The 22013-nt window shown below is 38.1% G+C and overlaps 3 protein-coding genes and 1 non-coding gene across 7 annotated transcripts; 3 read left to right on the top strand and 1 right to left on the bottom strand.

Annotated features, from left to right (window-relative positions):
* The first annotated feature begins 3438 nt into the window (after nt 1-3438).
* Nucleotides 3439-3520, top strand: trnas-cga (transfer RNA serine (anticodon CGA)). The gene has a single exon. It is a non-coding gene; the product is annotated as a tRNA-Ser (tRNA).
* Nucleotides 3521-6584: 3064 nt separating this feature from the next.
* Nucleotides 6585-11507, top strand: nabp1a (nucleic acid binding protein 1a). Its single transcript, XM_063005610.1, has 6 exons — nt 6585-7387; nt 7616-7754; nt 9478-9549; nt 9631-9715; nt 10278-10332; nt 10443-11507. Exons 1-6 carry the CDS (start codon nt 7294-7296, stop codon nt 10634-10636), a joined length of 639 nt encoding a protein of 212 aa, XP_062861680.1. The 5' UTR covers nt 6585-7293; the 3' UTR covers nt 10637-11507.
* Nucleotides 11508-12243: 736 nt separating this feature from the next.
* ftcdnl1 (formiminotransferase cyclodeaminase N-terminal like 1) lies at nt 12244-16994 on the bottom strand. 4 transcript variants are annotated; one of them, XM_063005609.1, is made up of 6 exons: nt 16976-16994; nt 14939-15090; nt 14577-14672; nt 13954-14109; nt 13674-13859; nt 12244-12879 (listed from the first exon to the last, which is right to left on the bottom strand). In XM_063005609.1, exons 2-6 carry the CDS (start codon nt 15048-15050, stop codon nt 12452-12454), a joined length of 978 nt encoding a protein of 325 aa, XP_062861679.1. In that variant the 5' UTR covers nt 15051-15090; nt 16976-16994; the 3' UTR covers nt 12244-12451. The 4 variants fall into 4 exon arrangements, 3 of the variants coding, with proteins under 3 accessions (XP_062861679.1, XP_062861678.1, XP_062861676.1); XM_063005608.1 differs by lacking the exon at nt 16976-16994 and adding an exon at nt 16484-16570; XM_063005606.1 differs by lacking the exon at nt 16976-16994 and adding an exon at nt 15691-15798.
* On the top strand, nt 16259-21756 carry c12h2orf69 (chromosome 12 C2orf69 homolog). Its single transcript, XM_063005605.1, has 3 exons — nt 16259-16889; nt 17030-17321; nt 19392-21756. The coding sequence occupies exons 2-3, from the start codon at nt 17049-17051 to the stop codon at nt 20106-20108; spliced, it is 990 nt and encodes a 329-aa protein (XP_062861675.1). The 5' UTR covers nt 16259-16889; nt 17030-17048; the 3' UTR covers nt 20109-21756.
* The last annotated feature ends 257 nt before the right edge of the window (nt 21757-22013 follow it).

Consider the following 22013-nt stretch of genomic DNA (forward strand, 5'->3'; position numbering starts at 1 on the left):
TTTTAAACACTTGTTAGCAGTGGGTGTGGCTAAAAGGGGTGTCCACAGACTTTTAGCCATGTAGTGAACCTGCATAAATGATAGGATCACATAGAGAGAACAAAAGTACAAAGACTTAGACTTCATTAATCACAGGAAAACATCATTTAAAGCGGTATGATCAATATGGCCTGACAGCCAAAGGAAATTAATGCATGACCAGAATTGTTTGGACAAGTGTAAGAAAAACACAAGAATACGTCACATGCAGGGAAAGTTGCTGTAGGTGGAGCTGAAAATGACTCATTAGATTTGACTGAAGTTTAGCCAAGCCAGACATTTCATGCAAAATTGCACATACACCGCATATCTTGGATTAAACACTAGACAATATTTAATAAAGAGAGACGTAAGAAACAAAAAAGGAGTTAGATCCTGGAATCCTGTTTACTATTCATAATGGCTCTACTCCTAATTTGATCTTGTTACTCATATACAATCACATTTTTATTACAGAGTGCGGGCCACAAAGAGAACAGTATTGCACTTCATCATTTATTTTGGAATGTGCTCCTGCCTTGTGCCAAGTGTTTACCAGACCAAAGCCTGACCAGAATAGAGAAGTTAGAAGGAGTGGATAAAAATAAATGTCAAATTTTAAAGTGGATTCTTTTGTGGTGTTTTTATAGCCGTAAATTAAAAGTGAATAGAAGGATATGTGGTGAAATCTTGCACTTTCCACATTAGTCTCTCATAAGTGCACTTTAAATTTAAGCATACTGGCACAGATATTTGGCTAATATAGGTGGATCTGACCATGCCTCATTAGCTGTGACTGAAGTTTAGCCAAGTCAGATATTGCATTCAAAACCTGCACATAAAACACTATCCAGATATGCTACTATACTGTATAAAGTCCTGTTTATTATTCATAATTACTCTGCTCCACCTAAAATAAAATAAATCAAGGTCTTTCTACCTATTTTAATAACAGTATAAAAAATCTCATTTATTATAGGTTGAGACCACAGAAAGAAAAGTATTATTAAGAGAGTATAAGAACAAATCTCATTGTTCCATTAACTGCTATTGCAGAGTTTAAACACCAGAGGCTGCAACAACCAAACTCAACAGGACTAGTGAGGTTCCAAATAACAACGTCCATCTTCAAGGAGAAAATCAACATGGTATTTTACCAAGTGCTTAAACGTTTCTGTTGACTGTATCAGCCATAACATTAAAACCACCTTGTTTCTACACTCACGGTCCATTTTATCAGCTCCACTTAGCATATAGAAGCACTTTGTAGTTCTACAATTACTGACTGTAGTTCATCTGTTTCTCTACATATCTTTTTAGCCTGCTTTTACCCTGTTCTTCAATGGTCAGGACCACCAAAGAGCAGGTATTATTTAGGTGGTGGATCATTCTCAGCATGGTGGTGGTGTGTTAGTGTGTGTTGTGCTGGTATGAGCGGCAGCAGCGCTGCTGGAGTTTTTAAATACCGTGTCCACTCACTGTCCACTCTATTAGACACTCCTACCTGGTTGGGCTACCTTGTAGATGTAAAGTCAGAGACGATTGCTCATCTATTGCTGCTGTTTGAGTTGGTCATCTTCTAGACCTTCATCAGTGGTCACAGGACGCTGCCCACGGGGCGCTGTTGGCTGGATATTTTTGGTTGGTGGACTATTCTCAGTCCAGCAGTGACAGTGAGGTGTTTAAAGACTCCATCAGCACTGCTGATCCACTCATACCAGCACAACACACACTAACACACCACCACCATGTCAGTGTCACTGCAGTGCTGAGAATGACCCACCACTAACACACCAGTAATTGTAGAACTACAGAAGTGCTTCTATATGGTAAGTGGAGCTGATAAAATGGACAGTGAGTGTAGAAACAAGGAGGTGGTTTTAATGTTATGGTTGATTGGTGTATAAAGACAAATCCGAGCTATATTTAATTTGTCTATTGAGTCCCTGAGGGGCTTCTGTGTACAGAATATATATTTCAAACACATCTTGTGGATACTTTTATTACTATTTAATTATTGATTAAAAACTTTTGGAAAAGATTCAGGAGACACATTAGAAGAACTGGAAATTGTCCAGTGTAATAGCACATTCGTTTTTATTATATGGACTTGAAAGGAAATAAAGTTGTGTAAAATGTGGTATAAATCAAACTTTTGTTACTGGTGGTGGTAGTAGTTTTAGTAGTATTATTTAGTGTTATAATTGCTATTATAATTTTTAGTAAAAGGCAAAATAATTAATGGAAATTATTTACAGAGTCTGTAAATATAGACAGTGAATTATTTCCTTGTTTTGTTAAAAGACAAATGTTTCTGGATTAAATCCAAGTAACATGGTTGCATGATTTTGAAGGTCATTGTCAACTATCTACCTCCCTTCTACCAGCCACATGCACCATTGGTAACATCTCGTACAAATATTCAAAGATGGTATATCTGAGTTTGGGTTAAAACTTGGAGAATTAGGTTAAATAAGGACAGGGTTACCTTTCTTGTACAGTTATATACATGAATCACCAATAGCAAATATCAAATTCTGTATTCTATTTGTCAGCTCTGGCCAGAATAAATGGGGGCAGCACGGTGGCTCAGTGGGTAGCACTGTCGCCTTACAGCAAGAAGGTCCTGGGTTTGATCCTCAGGTGGGTGGTCCTGGTCCTTTCTGTGTGGAGTTTGCATGTTCTCCCTGTGTCTGTGTGGGTTTCCTCCAGTAGCTCTGATTTCCTCCCACAGTCCAAATACATGCAAGTAAAGTGAATTGAAGATACACCACTGCCCATGACTGTGTTTGCCTTAAAACTTGTGAAAATGTGAAAAATCTTGTGTAATGATTAACTGCCTGTTCTGTCATGGATGTAACCAAAGTGTAAAACATGACGTTAAAAATCCTAATAAATAAACAGAATAAATGTTACCTTACCTTACTAAGTAAGTTACTTACCTCACTAAGTCGTGCCCACAACTTAATTATCTCGTTCACACGGCTTACTTACGCGTTATTTTTATTTACACAAGCTGTCATCAGCGAGGCTCCGTACAAAGCACACCGGGTAACATTCTGCTCAGAAACTCGAACTAGTTACTCAGACCCTGTTTGTTTGCTAAACTGAGTAAGTTATTTTATAGAATAGTAAGGTTAGTAACATAAACTAACGTTAATATGTTAACAGACTATTCATATATTTTGGGTATTGTTAATAAACGTAACGCTAAAAACGAGCAGGCTGTTTAGCCAGTAAGCTAGCTTCAAATAATTTATTAGCTACATTAGAACAAATACAATATACGAGTAAGAACTAAAAGAAGAATTATACTTGTAATAAAAAAAAGTAACTATTTAAAACTGACATTATTGTGCTTTTATTTATTTAGTTTTATTGTGCTTTTATTTAGTTAGTTCGTGCACGTATTTCTACAGCGTCACGGTGGCCGAGAGGTTAAGGCGTTGGACTCGAAATCCAATGGGGTTTCCCCGCACAGGTTCGAATCCTGTTCGTGACGATTTCACATTTTGTGTTTTTTTTGTTATTCAAGGTACACAAGTGAAATTATAACGTTTTTAACCAACATTCCTTTTCTCGTTATACCAAATACATTCTTAAACTTAACAGAGAATTGCTCTTTTTCCTTAACCCTTAAGTCATTGTGTGTATGAATATTTAGCTTTCTCCTGTTGTCCACTTAAGTTTCCACCAGGTACTCCGGTTTTCTTTTAACACTATAAAAACATACAGATGTGGTACTGGCTACTATACTATTAATTTCCCCAATATGTAAATGGTTAAGTAAATAAGACAGTGTTTGTTTTGATGGGTCAGTGCCCCGTTCATAATGTAGACCTGCCATCCACCCAGTTGGCATTAGATCAACCATAACTCTAACCATTATAAAGAAAATAAATGAATACATTAATTTTATTTTTTCATGATAATGAATGTGTGCCATATTTATTTCTATTGGATTATATTATTATTGTAATGTTTTTTTTCTTTTTTTCTTTTATTATTTCTACTTTTTTGTCACACACTTCATCACCTACATATGAGCTCAGTTATCATAGTGAAGCTTTTTACTGTTTGTTTTTGCTGGTTTTTTTGCTGGCTTGTCCATGGTTGACACACAGTTGAGACCAAAAGTCAGAGATAACTAGTAAACATGCTCCTATTTTGCATTTCTCTCAAACTAAATACAATGTTGTTGTTTTTTTGTTGTTTTTTTAAATTATATAATCAGCATAATTTGTCTGAACATCTGATTTAAAAAAAAAAAAGAAAATGTACATGAATTGTAGAATTTCTTAGTGCTTGGCATTACTTTGTGCTTACATTAGTAAGCACATTTGTGAAATTAACCATGTGAACCCCTTCGAACAAAAACTCATTTTCATTTTTTTCATTGAATGAAGCACATAAATGATAGGCAGTTGTAGCCTAATGGTTAAGGAACTGGATGAGTAATTGAAAGGTCACTGGTTTAAGCCCTACCATTGCCAGGTTGCCACTGTTGAGCCGTTAAGCAAGGCCCTTAACCCTCAATTGCTTAGACATTATACTGTCACAGTACTGTAAGTCGGTTTGGATGAAGGTGTCTGCTTCATACAGAAAATTTAAATGATCTGACAACTTTAAGTGGCCAGGTTTTAAGCTTGTTTGTGTTCATACACATATAGCATTTGTTCACCTGTTATAAATATAGCTAAACTAAATACTAAGAAATTCTGAAATGAATTTTCTTCAGAGGTGTAACTTTTGACTCAAATTGTTTTGTTCTGTATTCAGTTAAAAGTAAAATGTTATTTATAAAACGGATAGTTCCGGTCCTAAAATCTGATTGGCTGAGCCGTGTTCGAAGCCGTTGTAAAATCCCCGATAAACGCACACCTATGACCACCTCACATCATTCCATATTAATACGCCACTGAAAAGAAAAAGTACAAACTTGGTTGAACACTATTTTAAGTCATGTACTATACATGGAAATGTCCAGATTAATATAAACAGTAATCCTAATCATTAAGCGGGTGTTTCGTCCAAGAAATAGTGTAATAGTGTTTGTGGAGGAATGTTTATTGCGAATTATAAAACGGATAGTTCCGGTCCTAAAATCTGATTGGCTGAGCCGCGTTCGAAGCCGTTGTAAAATCCCCGATAAACTCACACCTATGACCACCTCACATCATTCCATATTAATACGCCACTGAATAGAAAAAGTGAATGTTATTTTCGCCCTCATGTTGCCTAGCAACACTGTTACTCGGATTACCTTGCGTCGCGGAAGAATGCTTTATTGTAAGTTTATACACAATAAATACATTTATGATTAAACATTGTTGTATTTATTGTATTTTATGTTGACCGCCGTTTTATAAAAGCAATAAGCCACTCGAGACCGTGCGTTACTGTTATGATTTTAGCACGGGGAAAGAAGTTTTAGGCACTCCGCTTCGCGTCGTGCCAAAAACGTCATCCCCGTGCTAAAATCACAGTAACGCACGGCCTCTCGTGGCTTATTGCTTTATGTTATGTTCGCCCTCATGTTGCCTAGCAACACTGTTAACGGACTACCTGATTTTACGGAAGAATGCTTTTTGTAAGTGTTTTTGTAAATACAAACATTTATAAATTGAACATTGTTGTATTGTATTATATTTTATGTTGACCGCCGTTTCATAAAAGCAATAAGCCACTCAAGACTATGACTCCGCTTCGCGTTGTGCCAAAACATCCTTCTCCGTGATAAAACCGCAGTAACGCACGGTCTCTCATGGCTTTCATTGCTTTATTTTACTAGTGGTATCAGACTTTGGGGGCTCACTGTATACTGCCCTGACTTCTGGGATGGTTTATATAGAAACAATGATCTGTTTTCTTTTGTCTGATGCTTCTGCACTTTGGCCAACCATTTATCTAACAGAAAATCATTTATTTTAGAGTTAATGCACGGTGTTAATCAGCAACCAACCTAACATGACGGATCAGTTTGGCCCTGTTTTGAAGTGTGATTCGGTCACTGTAAGGTCAAGGTCGTTCTCATGAGTTTCTGTTATTTTGTCCATTACATCGAGGAATGAGGAGTGTACAGGAAAGATCCAGGATCACGCAGCGATCAATCTCTTTTTGTAAAGCAGAAAGGAAAAACGTGTACAGCCGGTTGAATATCAGTGGAAATATTTGGTATGTGTGTAATCAAATCATATTACACAACGTCGGCAGCCGTACAAGAACGCGTGAGTGGGTGTGTGTGTGTAACTATTTCCTTTGCGTTCCAGGCGGACACATTGCTTACTGCGTCCAATCAGATATGGCCATCACTGGAACACGAAGGCGGAGGGTACCAATACTTGTCTTGTGCGATTTGCTAAACTTTAAACCGTTTAAGGTGAAATACCCAGTTGGTTGTTTTTTTTCGAATGTTAATTTACAACCCGTGTAAATAAAACGCCCGAGACTAATTTACAGTAAGCGAACGATCGCCTTAGACCAGCTCTCCCCCCTTTCAGCGGAATGATGGTATGGTCGGGTGTGCGAATATAAAAGGTGCAGCGCACACACGTTGGCGTTGTATTAGGCTTTTGTTAGAAAGGGAGGAGGCAGGAACGCATGTCAAAGCGAATTAAATTTATCCCCTTTTGGGTCGGTCAGGTTTTAACGTAACCGTGTGACTGTGAGTCCTCATATATTATAACACGTAGGTGAAACATTGAATCCATTTAAACCGCCAACAGCGACTTTATTATGATTGCTTGTCATGGCAGAGTTACCGGTATAGAAAAGTTAGCCTGGTTAGCTGAGTGGACTTTTTTCAGTCAACCTCGTTTCCATGGCAAACTAGTTGACCGTTAAACTGGCTTTTTTTTTGTAGAAAAATAAACTAAATATATACATTAGAGGAGGTGTAGGTGGCAAAACAAAGCGCCAGTTTAGCCTTAATGTTTTCTCCTGATGAAAACAGGGTGCACACCGTTGACATTTATACGGTGCTGTTTTACCGGACTAAGATTAAACAGTTTTTTGTCTAGTTTGCTGCTGGGGTTAAACGAGTTCCTCTTTTCATATCAGCTCTGTATAAGACACCATTATACACCAGAGCAGAATTAATTTTCCGACCAGCTCAAACACTTAAAAGAACGAGCCCATGTGCTCAGTTTTTGCTAGACTGATTCAGATTCAGCTCTCTGTTAAATCTTGAGTTTTATTTTTGTATGCTGCCGCTAGTGTTGTTAGCATTAGGCTAGCTTCGCTAGCTAGCATCTTCAGTTTATTTATCTTTTAGCAATGTCGAATATTTCAAACGACGCGGTGAGCTTGATTAAAGATGTAAAGCCGGGATCGAAAAACCTTAATCTCGTCTTTATAGTTTTGGAAATAGGTAAGTCGTGGGGGGAAAACCCCTGACAATGTGCCTCTCATCACTATTAACTATCGCTTCTTTCTTCATGACTTCTTAAAGACACAGTAACACTGTGGCGCTGCTCTGACTTCCCCACTTTACGACAAACAGCTTTAAAGTATCGATCTGTTTAATCCATATCAACATTAACCCATTAGGACCCGCATATGTAATCTGATGTGTCCACGGTGTTGTTTGCTTTTCCAGGTCGGGTGACCAAGACAAAGGACGGACATGAAGTGCGCTCCTGTAAAGTGGCCGACAAGAGCGGCAGTATCGCCATCTCCGTTTGGGACGAATTGGGCAGCCTCATCCAGACTGGAGACATTATCCGCCTTACACGAGGGTAAACGATTTCTAGTGCCTATTTTAAATGGCTCAGTTGCACCTTGAAGCCAACTGCTTTTTTTGTGTAATAGCTGGTCGTTAGAAATATATTTTGTCTTAACATGCCTTTTATAAATGACAAATCGACACATTTAGTTGACCAGAACAGAATTTAATAATACTTTTGTGTACAAAATGTTCAGTTAAATGCTTCACTTGACACACATTATTTCTGTACCTTTTGTACAATAATGCATTTGTTGCTCTTTCCATTGCACTACCCATTATTATTTACACATTTAGTGGTTTATAATTGCCATGTGACCAGTACGTGACCTAGGTTTGTTTGTTTATTAGTATTTTAATAGCATGTTTTACACTTTTGATTACATTCATGACAGGAACGGTAGTTACTCATTACACAAGGTTCGTCAGTTCACTAGGTTATATCAAACAGTGTCTCTAATTTACCTCACTTGCATGTCTTTGGACTGTGGGAGGAAACCGGAGCACCCGGAGGAAACCCACGCAGACACAGGGAGAACATGCAAACTCCACAAAGAAAGGACCCGGACCGCCCCACCTGGGGATCGAACCCAGGACCTTCTTGCTGTGAGGCGACAGTGCCATGACCTAGGTACCCATTCTATTAATAACGTTAATGCAACTGGGAAATGGACACACAATATGTAGAGTTTGAGTAGTTCTCAATTTGGAATGGAAAAGAGGCATAAGTTTGTTTGTTTAGGATTTTAATGTCATGTTTTACACTTTGGTTACATTCATGACAGGAACGGTAGTTACTCATTACACAAGGTTCATCAATTCACACAAGGTTATATCGAACACAGTCATGGACAATTTAGTATTTCCAGTTCACCTCACTTGCACGTCTTTGGACTGTGGGAGGAAACCGGAGCACCCGGAGGAAACCCACGCAGACACGGGGAGAACATGCAAACTCCACACAGAAAGGACCCAGACCGCCCCACCTGGGGATCGAACCCAGGACCTTCTTGCTGTGAGGCGACAGTGCTACCCACTTAGCCACTGTGACGCCTGCGTAAGGTTTTAAAACATATTTGCAATTCATTACAACATTCGTAGCACAGCTGGGACTATGGGCCCCAGTGTAATAATAAGTTAAGTTCTATCTCTACATGTAAATAACTTAATGGTTAAAAATACTATATAGTACTTGCAAAACTTTAATGTGCAAGTAAATAGATCACCTTTTTGGCCATAAGTTACAACCACCAATAAGTAAATTAAATTGGGCATTCTAAATTGTCCCCAGCTGTGGTTGGCTGTCCAAAATATGTTCCTTGTTCTGGATCATTTCTGACAAACTGCAAAAATATAGAACAGATTTAAATTCTAACTTTATTACTACAGCTTATTGTGTAACTAATCCACATTTACCCTCTGCACTTGGTTAAAATGATGAAGCCTTTCTCTTGCTTTTTAAATGGGGTTTTAGTTCCTGTCCCATACACCCACTCTTCAAGTTTCAAAGAGAAAGGGAAAATGTACCGAAATATTAAAACCCACTGCATTGCATGTTGTGTATATGCTACAGTCCTACATACAGCTTGTTGATTTTTTTGTGGGTGACCCTCCAGCTTTAAAAGGCACTATTTTAATTGCACTAGTGATGTGCATGCAAACATGAAAGACAAAAGTGACATCATGTATCGGTTCATAAGCCACCGATTTATATTTTATCCTGCTTTATTTTGTAGCTACGCCTCCATTTGGAAGGGCTGTCTTACCTTGTATACTGGCCGAGGTGGAGATTTGCAGAAAATTGGAGAGTAAGTAAGGTGCATGATGTATTAATAAATTAATCGTAAGCTTTTATAACCTTTTGATCTGTATTATGCCTTTTGAATCAGGTTTTGTATGGTCTACTCAGAAGTTCCAAACTTCAGTGAGCCAAATCCTGAGCTGCTAGCCCTAGCCAACCAGCAAAACAAGATGGTAACAATAAATGTAGTGTTAATTGTTTACAATGTGTCATGGTCATTAGCTTGTTTTCTTGACGATACTATAAGAATGATCACATTATTAGCATAACCACAAAGTTGAATCAGTTCATCTGGACACACGTTTGTTGTAGCGATATGTTTCGTCACTCAATCCGAATGACTTCTTCAGTCAGACTGAAGAAGACTGAAGAAGTCATTCGGATTGAGTGACGAAACGTATCCAGATGAACTGATTCAACTTTGTGGATTTGTGTACCTGGATTTTTGAGCATGCATCAACAGATTATTAGCATAACTACCAGTAAACTGTAGTCAGTTTTTTTTTGTTTGTTTTTTGCTCAAAGAAAGAGCTTATAAGGATTTTAAGAGCTGGAATGTCTATAAAGCAGTCCAGCAATTCAGTGCACTTTGGCATAATTTCTCTTTGAAATATTCAAAGTGAAAACATTGATGCTGTTTTTAGAATAAAGTTTCATAAAGGAAGTACAGGTCTTGAACATGCATACACTCTCAAAGGTCAACATTTTTTTTGTACTTATTCCTTTTCTTTATAGGGTAAAGAACGGGGAAATTCTCCACCTAATCAAATTCCTCCTCCTGTCCAAGCAGGTACAAAAAAATCCATAAGGTGTTCCAAGATTCTCATATTTTGCAGCTTCTACTTTGCTGTGCTATTTGTTGCTTCTGATGTAACTTATTTGAATGTTTTCGACTGGCAGGAAATGGAGCCATGCAGACGTTTCCAAACAACAATGCTGCTGCACCACCCAGCTTCCCAGCTTCGGGAAGAGCAAACGGTCGTGTTCCAGGGAACGGCCCTGCTCCTGTAGTCACTGTAGGGCAGCCTCTTCCTCCAAAACCATCAGTCAATATCAGCAACGGCAGGGACCCCCGGCGTGCTTCCAAGAGATGAGAGCGATGCGCAGTGGTTGAAAGTTTCTATAATCAAACTGCCAATCCTAAGATGCAAAGTCTAATAACACAGGTCGTCAGCTGTTCTTTCAGCTAGCATAGATCATTTCTAAACAACATTTATGCCAACTTTTTTACTGCCTTCATTTTGTCCAGGTTTCAGTACATCTATATTGTGGTGTTTGACTGTCCACACTTACTTGAACACTTGATGCACTTTCTTTACTTCATTTGTAGTGAATTACTGTTGATGGAATTCAGGAATGGTTAACTGCTGTTGCAAATGAGCAGACTGAGGCCTCTTGATGAATTAGAGAGAATAGGGGCCAGGCAAAATGTTCCAAAAGGGACTCAGAAAGAGGTGACAGAGGTGATTCTAACATTTAGGATTATTTAATTAGGAATAAAACAAAGTTAACAACTGTGGGTGAGGTAAATCTTGTCCACTGTATCTTTTTTCCATCACATCAAGTTAACACTGTGGTGGAATACAGGTTTTAGAGATTACATATATGGCTGTGACATATAGCTAATATTGAAAATGTAAGATTTACTTGACCCTTTGTTTTGCAAGATACTTAGACTATATTGCTAGCATTGAGATATTGCTATGCATCCTTAATGTTACAAATATATGAGTGAGTGCACACTGGTGAAATAATTCTGAAAACAGCTTTGTGCTGGTTGAAAATGGTTCAAATGTCATAGGTGTGATGGTAGTAGTATCAAAGTCCAATTTTTACTAATAAACCCACAGTCTAAATCTTATGTGCAGCTCAACTGACAAAAAAAATTGCCACTGCATCACCCAGCCCTAATGACGAGGTATAAAAGTTGTATAAACTGCTAACATTAAACAGTACTATTCTGTATTCCTGGCCTTATGTATCTCCCATTTGCCAAGTGAATCTGCAAGCTGCTTTGAAAGAACAATCTAGAATACTGTACAGCTAGATGCATTGTCACCATTCTCAAGCACATTCCAAGCATACCAAAAACCCTGACATGACTCAAACACCCATTTACGAAAAAGGCAGCAATTGCTGTTGGTTTTGATGAGCAAGATTAAGGATAAGTCACAGAACCTGCCAGCCCTGTTTAGATCATTATTCAGAAATGTTAGAAACATTACAAGCAGCCATATGTGTAGAATATGAACTATTAGATCAGAACATAACTATGAATGGTTAATAGTAACTGAGAGGTGTTACTGGCACAAGGACTGGTTTTGCATTTTAGCAGGCTGGGTTGTAGTTCAATGAGACATGTTACAAGGATTATGGTGAGGTTTCTGTGAATTATACCATTACAATAACATTAATCAGAGTTGAGTTTCCTGGGAGAATTGTAGAGCAAAGAGCACCAGATAAAATGCCAGTTTTTTTTGGCAATACTTTTAGGATAAACGAAGTACAATTTTCCATTCCTTTTTTAAATGTGTTGACAGGTTTTATGTTTTTAACAATACAAGCCAGCCTGGTGAGTGCCACCAAGTATATTTAATCGTGCTTAATCCCCTTGCCCCAAAAACATTGGTCTTCCTTTTAGATTTATTTCAGAATGGTGGGAAACCCTGGATGTCTCTTATTAATAAAAGTGTGTATACACTTTTATTGTTCAGGCATAAATTTATTGAAAACTTACAGCCCTTTTAAAAGGAAATAATTTTCCTGCTCCGCTGCTCCAAAACACTGACATTTGTCACATTGTAGGTGCTTAACTCACATAAACGGCTAGTCATTGCTCTAACAACACATCATTATCTTTTAGAAATGAAGTTGTATGAAGTGGATCGGCTGTTTTAAAAGCTTCTTGTTTACATTCTCAGACTATGTCGTTTTTTCCAGAACTCTCCAACATCCTGAGATAGCGCTTCCTCAGCCAACTGCTTACACTCCAACGGTGTAAACCCAACCAATGCCGTTCCTTTGGTTCTTACACCCAGGCATCCAGCCAGTTCTGAAATCCGACCAGCAATAAGCGATGGTGGAGCATGGCAGAAATTCTGATTCCTGATTCTACATACAGGCCATGATTCTGTTTCAATAGCTGAACCCTGTGGTACACTTTCAACATTGCAGGCAATTTCTACAGTGCCTTCATGAGGTAGAGCTAAGACCTGAACTCCTGGAATTCCGCCGGGACTCGACTCTCGGATGGCCAAGGCAACTTCCCGGCCTAAAGCTAAATCTTGAGTATCGATGGTCACGTTGCAGTTCATCACATAAGGGCTTGCGCCGATGCCTATAAGGAGAGAAGCAGGTTCTTTATTTGTTTTATCGCATACATTTCGTTTACTGTTTGAACTGTCTTTTAATAGTATTCAATACATATGACATTTATTAGCAACAAAAAATAATACTTATGGAAAGAAACAAGAACGCCAATCACATGCTGAAGGAATGACAGCAGCCACTAGGTTCGGGTTATGATCTAAACACCAGTTCTGATTACAGTATGATTTTTTTATTAATGATTTTATGTTAATTTGAGAAGATGGATCCACATTCTTGAAAAATTATGAAACGGAAAAATAACTTTTGGTTTTAAACTTGTTATAGGTAACTTATTTCAGACAGATCTTTAACCATCTGCAGCATATTTTAGATGATTCAGCTATTAGAAGGTAATGTATAGGGTTAGTTTAACCCTCTGGATCCCCACTAGAGTGCTCATAATTGAGTGGTTTAGTGTCCTGATTTGCCCAGCAATGACAATCAGCCAATAAAAGCATGAGATAAGAGAAAATTCTCAATGAAGAAAGCACAGACAGAATAGTGTCCCAAACAATATACTACTCTACTATAAGACATGTTAAATCAGCAAACTGATAGTGTTGGTACCAAGCATATTTTACAGTAGTCTCAATGGCATTTGAGACACAGCTGATGTCCAAAGTTCACAAATCATCGGCTAATTGGGTAGTTAGATTTTTTTGTACTGTGACCCAGCATTTATTTATTCTGTCTATTATTACATTGTAATGCTAATAAAGACTTTATTAAGTATTAGCTGTTAGGACGCAACCTAAATCTCACCTGTGAGTCCAAATCGACTTGTGGGTGGCGACCCAATATCCGGACGGATGTTGGTCATGTTTGGAACCTTTCGAAACCAGCCCATCTCTTTCCTCCTGTAACCAAGACGATGCAGTGAGGCATCAGCCCAGCCAAAGAAGAATGCACTAGTACCTGGTACTTTCTCAGTCAGTGCAGTGGCTAATGCTAAAGATAAATGATGGAGTTACTTGGTCATGCACGTTGGCAAATAACAGAACCACATTCTAGCATGGATATGAACTCATTCTGTTCATCTTACCTTTAGCTTCCCTCCCACAGTCTTCCAAACCCACTTCCTCTCCAAGTGGGTAGAAGGGTATGAGATCTACAGCTCCCATGCATGGGTGAATTCCTTCATGCTTGTTCATATCAATCAATGAGAATGCCTGCTCACACGCTGAGAGAACCACCTCAGCTAAATAAAAACATATGGGATAAATAATACAAATACAGCTGAATGAGATGCTAATAGCCAATAACACTTTTTGCTATGACTGAAGTTAGTGCTCTCTACTTTAGATTATTTTTTTCTAAATAGACCATATTAAAGGCCAAAATCAGAGAGAGCTGTTAAAACAGTTTATAGTGAGGGCCACATTTGAAAAAACCAAACTAAGTTATAACACATTAAAATGAATTAAAATTTTAAATTGTCCTTAGTGTAAAAACTATTGATTTCGCCAGTGATTAGCTTTTCCAAAACACCAGAAAAAACTATTTGCATGGTTTTATTGTTTTATTGGTCTGGTCATAATTAATACAAAAGTGTTAAGGTAAATAAATATACAATAAGATCATAATAAAAATATAAGAGTCTGATATTCAGTAATGTGCAACCACCAAACAAAATGGATACTAGCAAACAAAACAAGAGAAATTTACCTATTAGCTCAATACTGGCCACAATAGTAAGCACAGAACGATTGTAGTCATGATCATTGAAAATATTCAGGACAGTTGCACCTTTTCGTCTTCCTCCTGAGATTCAAAATGTCAAAAATAACAAATTATTTAAAGTTAAATATAAATAATTAAAGACACAAGAACTTTTAAAATGAGCAACCAGTTATAATGATACTGTTATAACAAAGTTGTGTAAAGTCTGTTTTAATTTAATCTCAGGAGTCACGTCTTGGCTCCTATAATGTTCATGCTGTGTGATGTATTTCCTGTAATTATGCTTGGGATGAAAATGTTTGTGTGTGTGTGTGTGTGTGTTAAGCAGGGACAATCATGAGGCATACCATTTTGGTAGGTGATGGCTGCCTGTGCCACCTTTTCTACCAAATCTTTCTCCCGAGCTTCAGAAATGTTAAGGAGACAGCAAACCAGACGGCGACCCAGGACAGAAGCCATGTCTTAAAACTTCAGTGTTCTGCCCCAAAAAATACCCAGCCTGTAAGACAAGAGTGTAGTAGAAGAGAACTATGTAAACATCCTGCCTAAACAATTAATGTCCCAGACAAAAACAAGTATTCAGAACAATATTTACTGGCTGCATTTAATATTTTGCAAAATTTAACCCATTGTGTGAACTAAAGAATTATAGCATATCTGAACTTATGATGTTATAGTCCTTGGCAGCCAAGGTCTATTTTAAGTAAGTATTTGGATAGTTGCATATGGCAAGTCTTATTTTTCATTTTATTTGTCCTTTCTATTGAAAAAAGGGTTCAAAAAAAAAAAAGTTGGACATCACAGTGTATCACAAAGCTGGTGAAACACAAGTCTGGCTTGTTTACATTCCTCCTGACAACCACGTTGCAGATTCGATCCCAGGAGACTAACAGTCCAACTTACAAATGAAAACATGGAAAACTCACTTGCCAAATCATACTTTAGGTTGGTGAGAGTAAGGAGGTTCAACCTGTAACCACTACAGACTAGAACCAAAACTACTCTATGCAACTTTTAAGCTAATAACTTCCAGCAACAATAGTAATAATACTGTATCTATAGTTATAGCGCACTATTATAGCGTACTATCAAGACATACTCAGCAGTAAGTACACTGTATCACACGTTCTCCTTCTTTGACGATTGCAGTTCTTTATCCAAAGTTCCTTTCAACACACACCAGTGACAGATGTAAAGATCTCCGATTTGCTGATTTACAAATCATTGTGTTTATTTGTCATGACAGACCCTTTAGTTACATTGTACAATGTTGTTTACAGATCTGTCTTTCTAAACGGCCATTGACTTTAGGACATGACGGCGCATGCGCATTCAGTATGTACACTGTTTTAGGTGCATTTCAAGCGTCTCACAATGCACTAGTTTTTAATGATGTCACCTGGTCCGTGTACACTTTGGTAATTCAAATTTCATTTCAAAACCATGTCTTAAAAAACGGGCCGTTGTTACAGCCTTGCACACAAAATTGTCCTAGGTGTGAATGTGTGTGCGTTTGCCCTGTGATGGACTGGCGACCTGTCCGGGGTGTTTCCTACTTTTCGTCCAGTGAATTGCACCCACCGCGACCCTGAATAAGATAAAACTGTTGTAAAACAGGCAATGAATAAATAAAAGTGTAATTACTTCATTACTTTACAGCTTGCCTTATTTCTAGAAAGAGGCCAACCCCTAATTTGCCACAAGAGGTCATAAGAGCTCTATCCCATAGAAGACTTTAATGCATACACAGTAACATAGAAAATAAGACTTCAAACTTTATAACGTTATTTAGATAAATGACTTGAATGTGCGTTGGAAGCTAGTGTTTGCATTTTTATACTTAATTTTAAATATCCACACCGCATGTTTTGCAACGATATACAGTATTTTACCTCAATATTCAGGATGTTTACTATGTTCTTTCCACCGCACACTTAGAACTTTCTAGAACTCTTTTAGATAGAAGCTCAATCAGTTAGCCGAGCATGCGCAGTAAGACTCAGGTGGGTTTTGGCTGCGCCCCAAACCGCTTACCTTATCCTAGACAAAGTGTTAACGAATGGTCACATAAAAGCAGCGGCGGTGCGCTAGTTTTACACACCTTTTAGTACACTATATTCGATTTGGGACACAGCTTGTAAAACAGCCGCCGCTGTGACAGTTAAGTGAAAATAAACACTCGCTTTGCTACTAGTTTAGCTGTTTTAAAATATGAAATACGATGTTAAAATTGTCCCAAAAGACAACTGAACTGTTTTAAGCTGCTTATGGTGTAAATTCTTTATCTATATGAAACAGGTGCGCAGATATTTAGAGTACACACCTGCTTACTAAACAGTATGTGAGAAAGAAAACAGTAACTATAGCAACTCATGATGGCGTACTATATGATATAGTGGTCAGTAGTTAGTATGCTGTATCACATGTTCTGATTGCAGGTACAGAGCAGCCAGACGGATGAAAACGAGCAGCAGCACTTTATTCCGCATACTGGGCACAGCAGTAGTATCCGCTCGGTTGCTGTTTGTTAACCCGAAGATGAGCGGCGGCAGCTCGGGAAGCCCGGGCTGTAGCTCATGTCCGCCCAGACTGGTGCGTCTCTTGGCGGTTCCCGGCTCTCAGCCACACCGCATCAACGATGTGTTGCTGCTGCGGCCCGATGCCACGCACACCGAGCAGCCGCGCTTTGAAAACACTGCGCACGTCGTCTTTTTCCCCGGAGACATTCAGGTCAGTCTCAAATTATCACACAGGACTGAAGTCCAGCTAGAACTCAGTCTATGTAATCTAGAAATTCTTGCAGCATCATTGTATATATTGTGGAAAAACCTGCAGAAGTCCCCAACTTAGCTAACACCGTGGCCATAGAGCGAGCTAGCTTCATATGCTAATTAGCAGGTAAATGTAACTTCAGCCAGTGGCTGCGTACTACTGTACTAACTAGTATGCCAGAACACTGCAGTACACGGTGTGTCTGTACTGTTTTGGCATACTCTTTAGTAAGGTAGTACGCAGGCTAAAACAGCCTGAAATGTAAAAATAAACGCAATACGCCTATAGAAAGGTTATAAAATAAAGTTTAAACGAGGTCTTTGTACAAATAAGTATCACGAATTTGAAGTCTTTCACATTTAATTGTGAGTTTTCTAAAAAAAAAATATGACGTCTCAGGAGTACACATACATGAACTTGGATGATTATTAATTGATTAGTAATTAAATTAGCAGTGAAAGGTAATGAAAAAGGAGCACTAAAAGTAATACAATACTATTATAGTGGTAAAACAATATGGCATATAGGGGTTGAGTCTTTCTCCAACTGGTTTAGGGCAGAGGTGGGTGCTACACCTGTCACAGGACCAGTTATTTTACCCTTCCACAAAAAATACTGATCAGTGGTTGAACCTATGGTTGTCTTTATATACGTATAGGTTAAAGCAGGGATAATAAACCAGTAACAACACCAATAATCTAAATATTAATTAATATTACAGTAGACTGGTTAAATGTTTTGGGTGGCAAAGGTATAATATAAATAAGGCCCTACCTAATTCATTAGCCTTATCTGGTGTAATACGCAATTTGCTGTGAAATGCAAAATTTTAGGTTTGTGTTACTGATTTAACATTTTTCATTCGCATAGCATTCAAGTGCCTCAAGTTTCCTGATGAATTTGCACTATGAGGCGGTCCTAGCAAGCCTGAGGCAATTCAGTTAGCAATCAGTTAGTCAAGATGTCGAAGTGTAAAGCAGCTAAAAACCCTATTTGGGGCGGCACGGTGGCTCAGTGGGTAGCACCGTCACCTCACAGCAAGAAGGTTCGATCCCCAGGTAGAGTCTCCTCCCAAGAGCTCCGATTTTCTCCCACAGTCCAAAAACATGCAAGTGAGTGAATTGAAGATACAAAATTGTCCATGACTGTGTTTGACATTAAGCTTGTGAACTGATGAATCTTGTGTAACCAGTAACTACCGTTTCTGTCATGAATGTAACCAAAGTGTAAAACATGACGGTAAAATCCTAATAAATAAATAAAAACACTCGGAAACCCCCAACCAATTCTGTGGACGCAGAGGGGGTGTGTCAAAATACGGATGAGAGTTTTCCAATTTGAGACATAACATGAAGCCTCGCTAAATGTTCTAGGTTTACATTCAACCATTAAGGTAGGCTGTGCTGTGTATTGTAGCTTCCATTTATTCTATCATTCAAATTATGAGTGTAATTTAATGACTGCCGTGAAATGTGGTACTTTTTTGTAAAAATGTGTGAAATCTGTTATTTAAAAAAACGAGGTCCGTTAAAATTAAACACATTTACTAATTACATATTTACTAGGGCCCTACATTTAATATAATATAATACAATACAATATAACATAACGTACCATAATATAATATTACAATTTTGCAGTCCCAGTATATTTTGTACATAATGTGCAAGTACATTTTTACTGTATTTTCAGCCTCTGTCTTAAAAACTATAGCTTAAAGAAATAATTTAATAAGATTCAATAAATGGAATAATGGTATAATACAATAAAATGGAAAATACAATAATTTTGCCCATAGGTAATTTTTAGCCACGCTTATTTTATTTTTCACTGGCATTATGAGGCTAATGTGGTGTAAATAATTGATTCTTATGATTAGCCTCCACTAACATAAAAAAGTAGTTTTATAATATAGTACTATCACTTTCATTAAGAACCAGAATGGTATAACCTACATCTTAGCTGATATAACCAGCTCTTAAATTTCTTAATGTTCATTTGTCCCTCTGTTTTAATTCATGCTTCCAGAATTTCCATCAGGAGATGGCATTGCAGCCCGAGGCAGCACCATGGCTCTCGTTTAGCCTGGAGAGGGTGGCTGTAGTGCTTGGTGCCCGTTTTCCAGGTCGCCATGTGTGGCTGGTACGACCATCACGCTTTTACCTGCAAAAGTTCAGCTGCTACGCCAACTTTGTTGCAAGCGATGCATTCGGCGCACCTAAGCACTCACCCAACTACGGTGCTGTGCGTCACTTACGTGCCCTCCTGGGCCACGCCATGGAGCTAGCAGGCATTGCCAAGCCTTTGCCGTCATTAGAAAACGTGCCTGTGCCTGCTCCTTTGCCTCGAGGCTTCTCACTCATTTTAGTTGGCTTCAGTAAGGGCTGTGTGGTTCTGAACCAGATTGTACACGAGCTAGGAACAGCCCGTGCTGACCCAGAGCTGCAGAAGTTTTTGGATTGCGTCTCAGACATGTACTGGCTGGACGGTGGACATCCAGGCACTGGTGAGACATGGGTGACTGATAAGCAGGTATTGGGTAAATTGGCATCCACCAGAATTGCTGTGCATGCTCATGTTACTCCCTATGAAGTCTGCGATCCAGGGAGGCCGTGGGTGGGACGAGAACACAGGCGTTTTGTGAAGACGTTGGAGGAGCTTGGCGCCTGCATTACGCATCAACTGCACTTCAAAGATGAGCCAGCAGCCATCACTAACCACTTTCGAGTTATTGAGGAGTTTTGATTACAAAAGCTATGCTTCTGTTGGCAGGAATAAAGACTATCTCTCTTACGACAGCCTGCTTTTCATACAAGGAGGATTAAAGCGTTTGGATCTGAAATGCAAGCTTCCTTAAGTACAGATGCACAGACCAGATATTGAGCTGATATTGGTCTGCAACATTTGATTGTTTTTTGTACTGTTTACAGATTTGGGCTGCTCTTATAATGTTATAATTAATTATATTCTTTTTAATTAAGAAATGGCCATTCCCACCTTCAACTGACATGACCCAAAACATTTATATTATATTACTATTATATTATATTACTATGTCTCACAACAAAAATGTCCTGGGTACGATTCCCAGGTGAAGCGGTCTCTTCTGTGTGGAGTTTGCATGTGCTCCCCGTGACTTTGTGGGTTTCTTCTGGGAGCTCTGGTTTCCTCCCACAGCTCAAATACATGCAGTCAGTTTCATTGGAGCTACAAAGTATTGCCCCTAGGTGTGTGTGTATGCCTTGTTGTGGTGACCTGTCCGGGGTGTTTCCTGCCTTTTACCCAGTGAATCAGACCCACCGCAAGCCTGAATAGGACAATGTGGTGGTAAAACAGACAGTGAATGAATTTATGTTCATGCCTTTTTACCTGGGCCTGCTTAAATTATGACTTTTCTATAAGTCTTATAGTGTTGAATAAAGAATGTAATATGTTCTGACCAAATTTGTGAACTTAACATGGCTAATAATTTTGAAAAGGGAGAAACTATCTTTACAAATTAAACACATTTATTAATCCATGTGAACATGATCTGTCTCAGGTAGCACGGAACAAAATCTATCCACACGTTTCTTCATAATACCAACAGTTTAGTATTTCAGTTTATTAAAATCTTTGACATTTACTTAAAAGTATACTCCATGTACTACTAATAATAATTACAAGTGTTGGATATAGTATTTAATTTAACACCTACCTACAATCCATACAGCGTTTTATTAAAAATGATTTTAAAACTGCTATATTTCTTATATATAAAACAGAAATTCTAATTCTCTAAATGTATTTAATTGGTCATTTTTCTTGATTGTGTTTATAGATTCTGTTAATTCCTACACAGTAAGCCACCTGAATGTAAACTTTGTCATTGAATGCACCTTAATTAAGTTACAAAATAAAGATTATACAAATAGCTACAACAGCAGATGGTAAATATACAGAATATATGCTTAACAGTTGCTATTTGATTTGTATTTATTTAAAATATTTTTGGCTTTCACTGCTGTAAAAGTGAACTACTGTTTTGGACAGGTGTTGTCTTCTTGTAAGTGTTATTGGTGTTGAAAGTCTGTTGTCTGAAATTGAAATGAAAGCTAAAGGTCTGATATCATTCAGTATATTTTAGAAATAGTAGTTGTACTTTTCTTTAACATAAGCATGTGATTTAAAGATTTAGGTTTGCATCTGCCAGCTACACATGCATTATATCAGACAAACAGATGACCGTAATTACAGCAGCACTATAATAATTCCAGTTTAGTCTGGCTGTGTGTAGGATGTGTAATGTATTTTGTAATGGGCGAAATGGGTTGCATAAGATTTTCTACTTTGCTGCAATGTATGTACTTCCTGCTAGCATTCCATGGCTTAATAAAATGATGTTTTTCTTTTAGTGCTTATCCTGTGTATAGTTTATTTAATAATAAATGTGTATGTGTTCAGTAACTGCATATGTGATGGATGTTTTTTCAGCTGTTGTTCTCAAAGCCTTAATAAGATCTTGTAAAATCTTCTTAAAGATGTAACACAAAGTAAAATGTTAGTTATTGTGCCACTAAAACAGTGTCAGTGCACCTTGGTATGGATTCTACAAGTCACCCAATGAGAGGGATGGAACACTGTTGTTTTATAACGTACATTTTTGTTACG

This window comes from Trichomycterus rosablanca, chromosome 12 (assembly GCF_030014385.1).
Source record: "Trichomycterus rosablanca isolate fTriRos1 chromosome 12, fTriRos1.hap1, whole genome shotgun sequence".
Taxonomy (NCBI): domain Eukaryota; kingdom Metazoa; phylum Chordata; class Actinopteri; order Siluriformes; family Trichomycteridae; genus Trichomycterus; species Trichomycterus rosablanca.

What these genes read in the sequence shown, in the direction of transcription:
- nabp1a (XM_063005610.1), top strand. Translation starts at nt 7,294, where the DNA reads ATGTCGAATATTTCAAACGACGCGGTGAGCTTGATTAAAGATGTAAAG. An exon ending in CTTTATAGTTTTGGAAATAG is followed by an intron (nt 7,388 to 7,615) that starts GTAAGTCGTGGG and finishes TTGCTTTTCCAG; the next exon opens with GTCGGGTGACCAAGACAAAG. An exon ending in TCCTCCTCCTGTCCAAGCAG is followed by an intron (nt 10,333 to 10,442) that starts GTACAAAAAAAT and finishes TTCGACTGGCAG; the next exon opens with GAAATGGAGCCATGCAGACG.
- ftcdnl1 (XM_063005609.1), bottom strand. Translation starts at nt 15,050, where the DNA reads ATGGCTTCTGTCCTGGGTCGCCGTCTGGTTTGCTGTCTCCTTAACATT. An exon ending in AGCCATCACCTACCAAAATG is followed by an intron (nt 14,673 to 14,938) that starts GTATGCCTCATG and finishes TTTGAATCTCAG; the next exon opens with GAGGAAGACGAAAAGGTGCA. An exon ending in GGCCAGTATTGAGCTAATAG is followed by an intron (nt 14,110 to 14,576) that starts GTAAATTTCTCT and finishes GTTTTTATTTAG; the next exon opens with CTGAGGTGGTTCTCTCAGCG.
- c12h2orf69 (XM_063005605.1), top strand. Translation starts at nt 17,049, where the DNA reads ATGAAAACGAGCAGCAGCACTTTATTCCGCATACTGGGCACAGCAGTA. An exon ending in TTTTCCCCGGAGACATTCAG is followed by an intron (nt 17,322 to 19,391) that starts GTCAGTCTCAAA and finishes TCATGCTTCCAG; the next exon opens with AATTTCCATCAGGAGATGGC.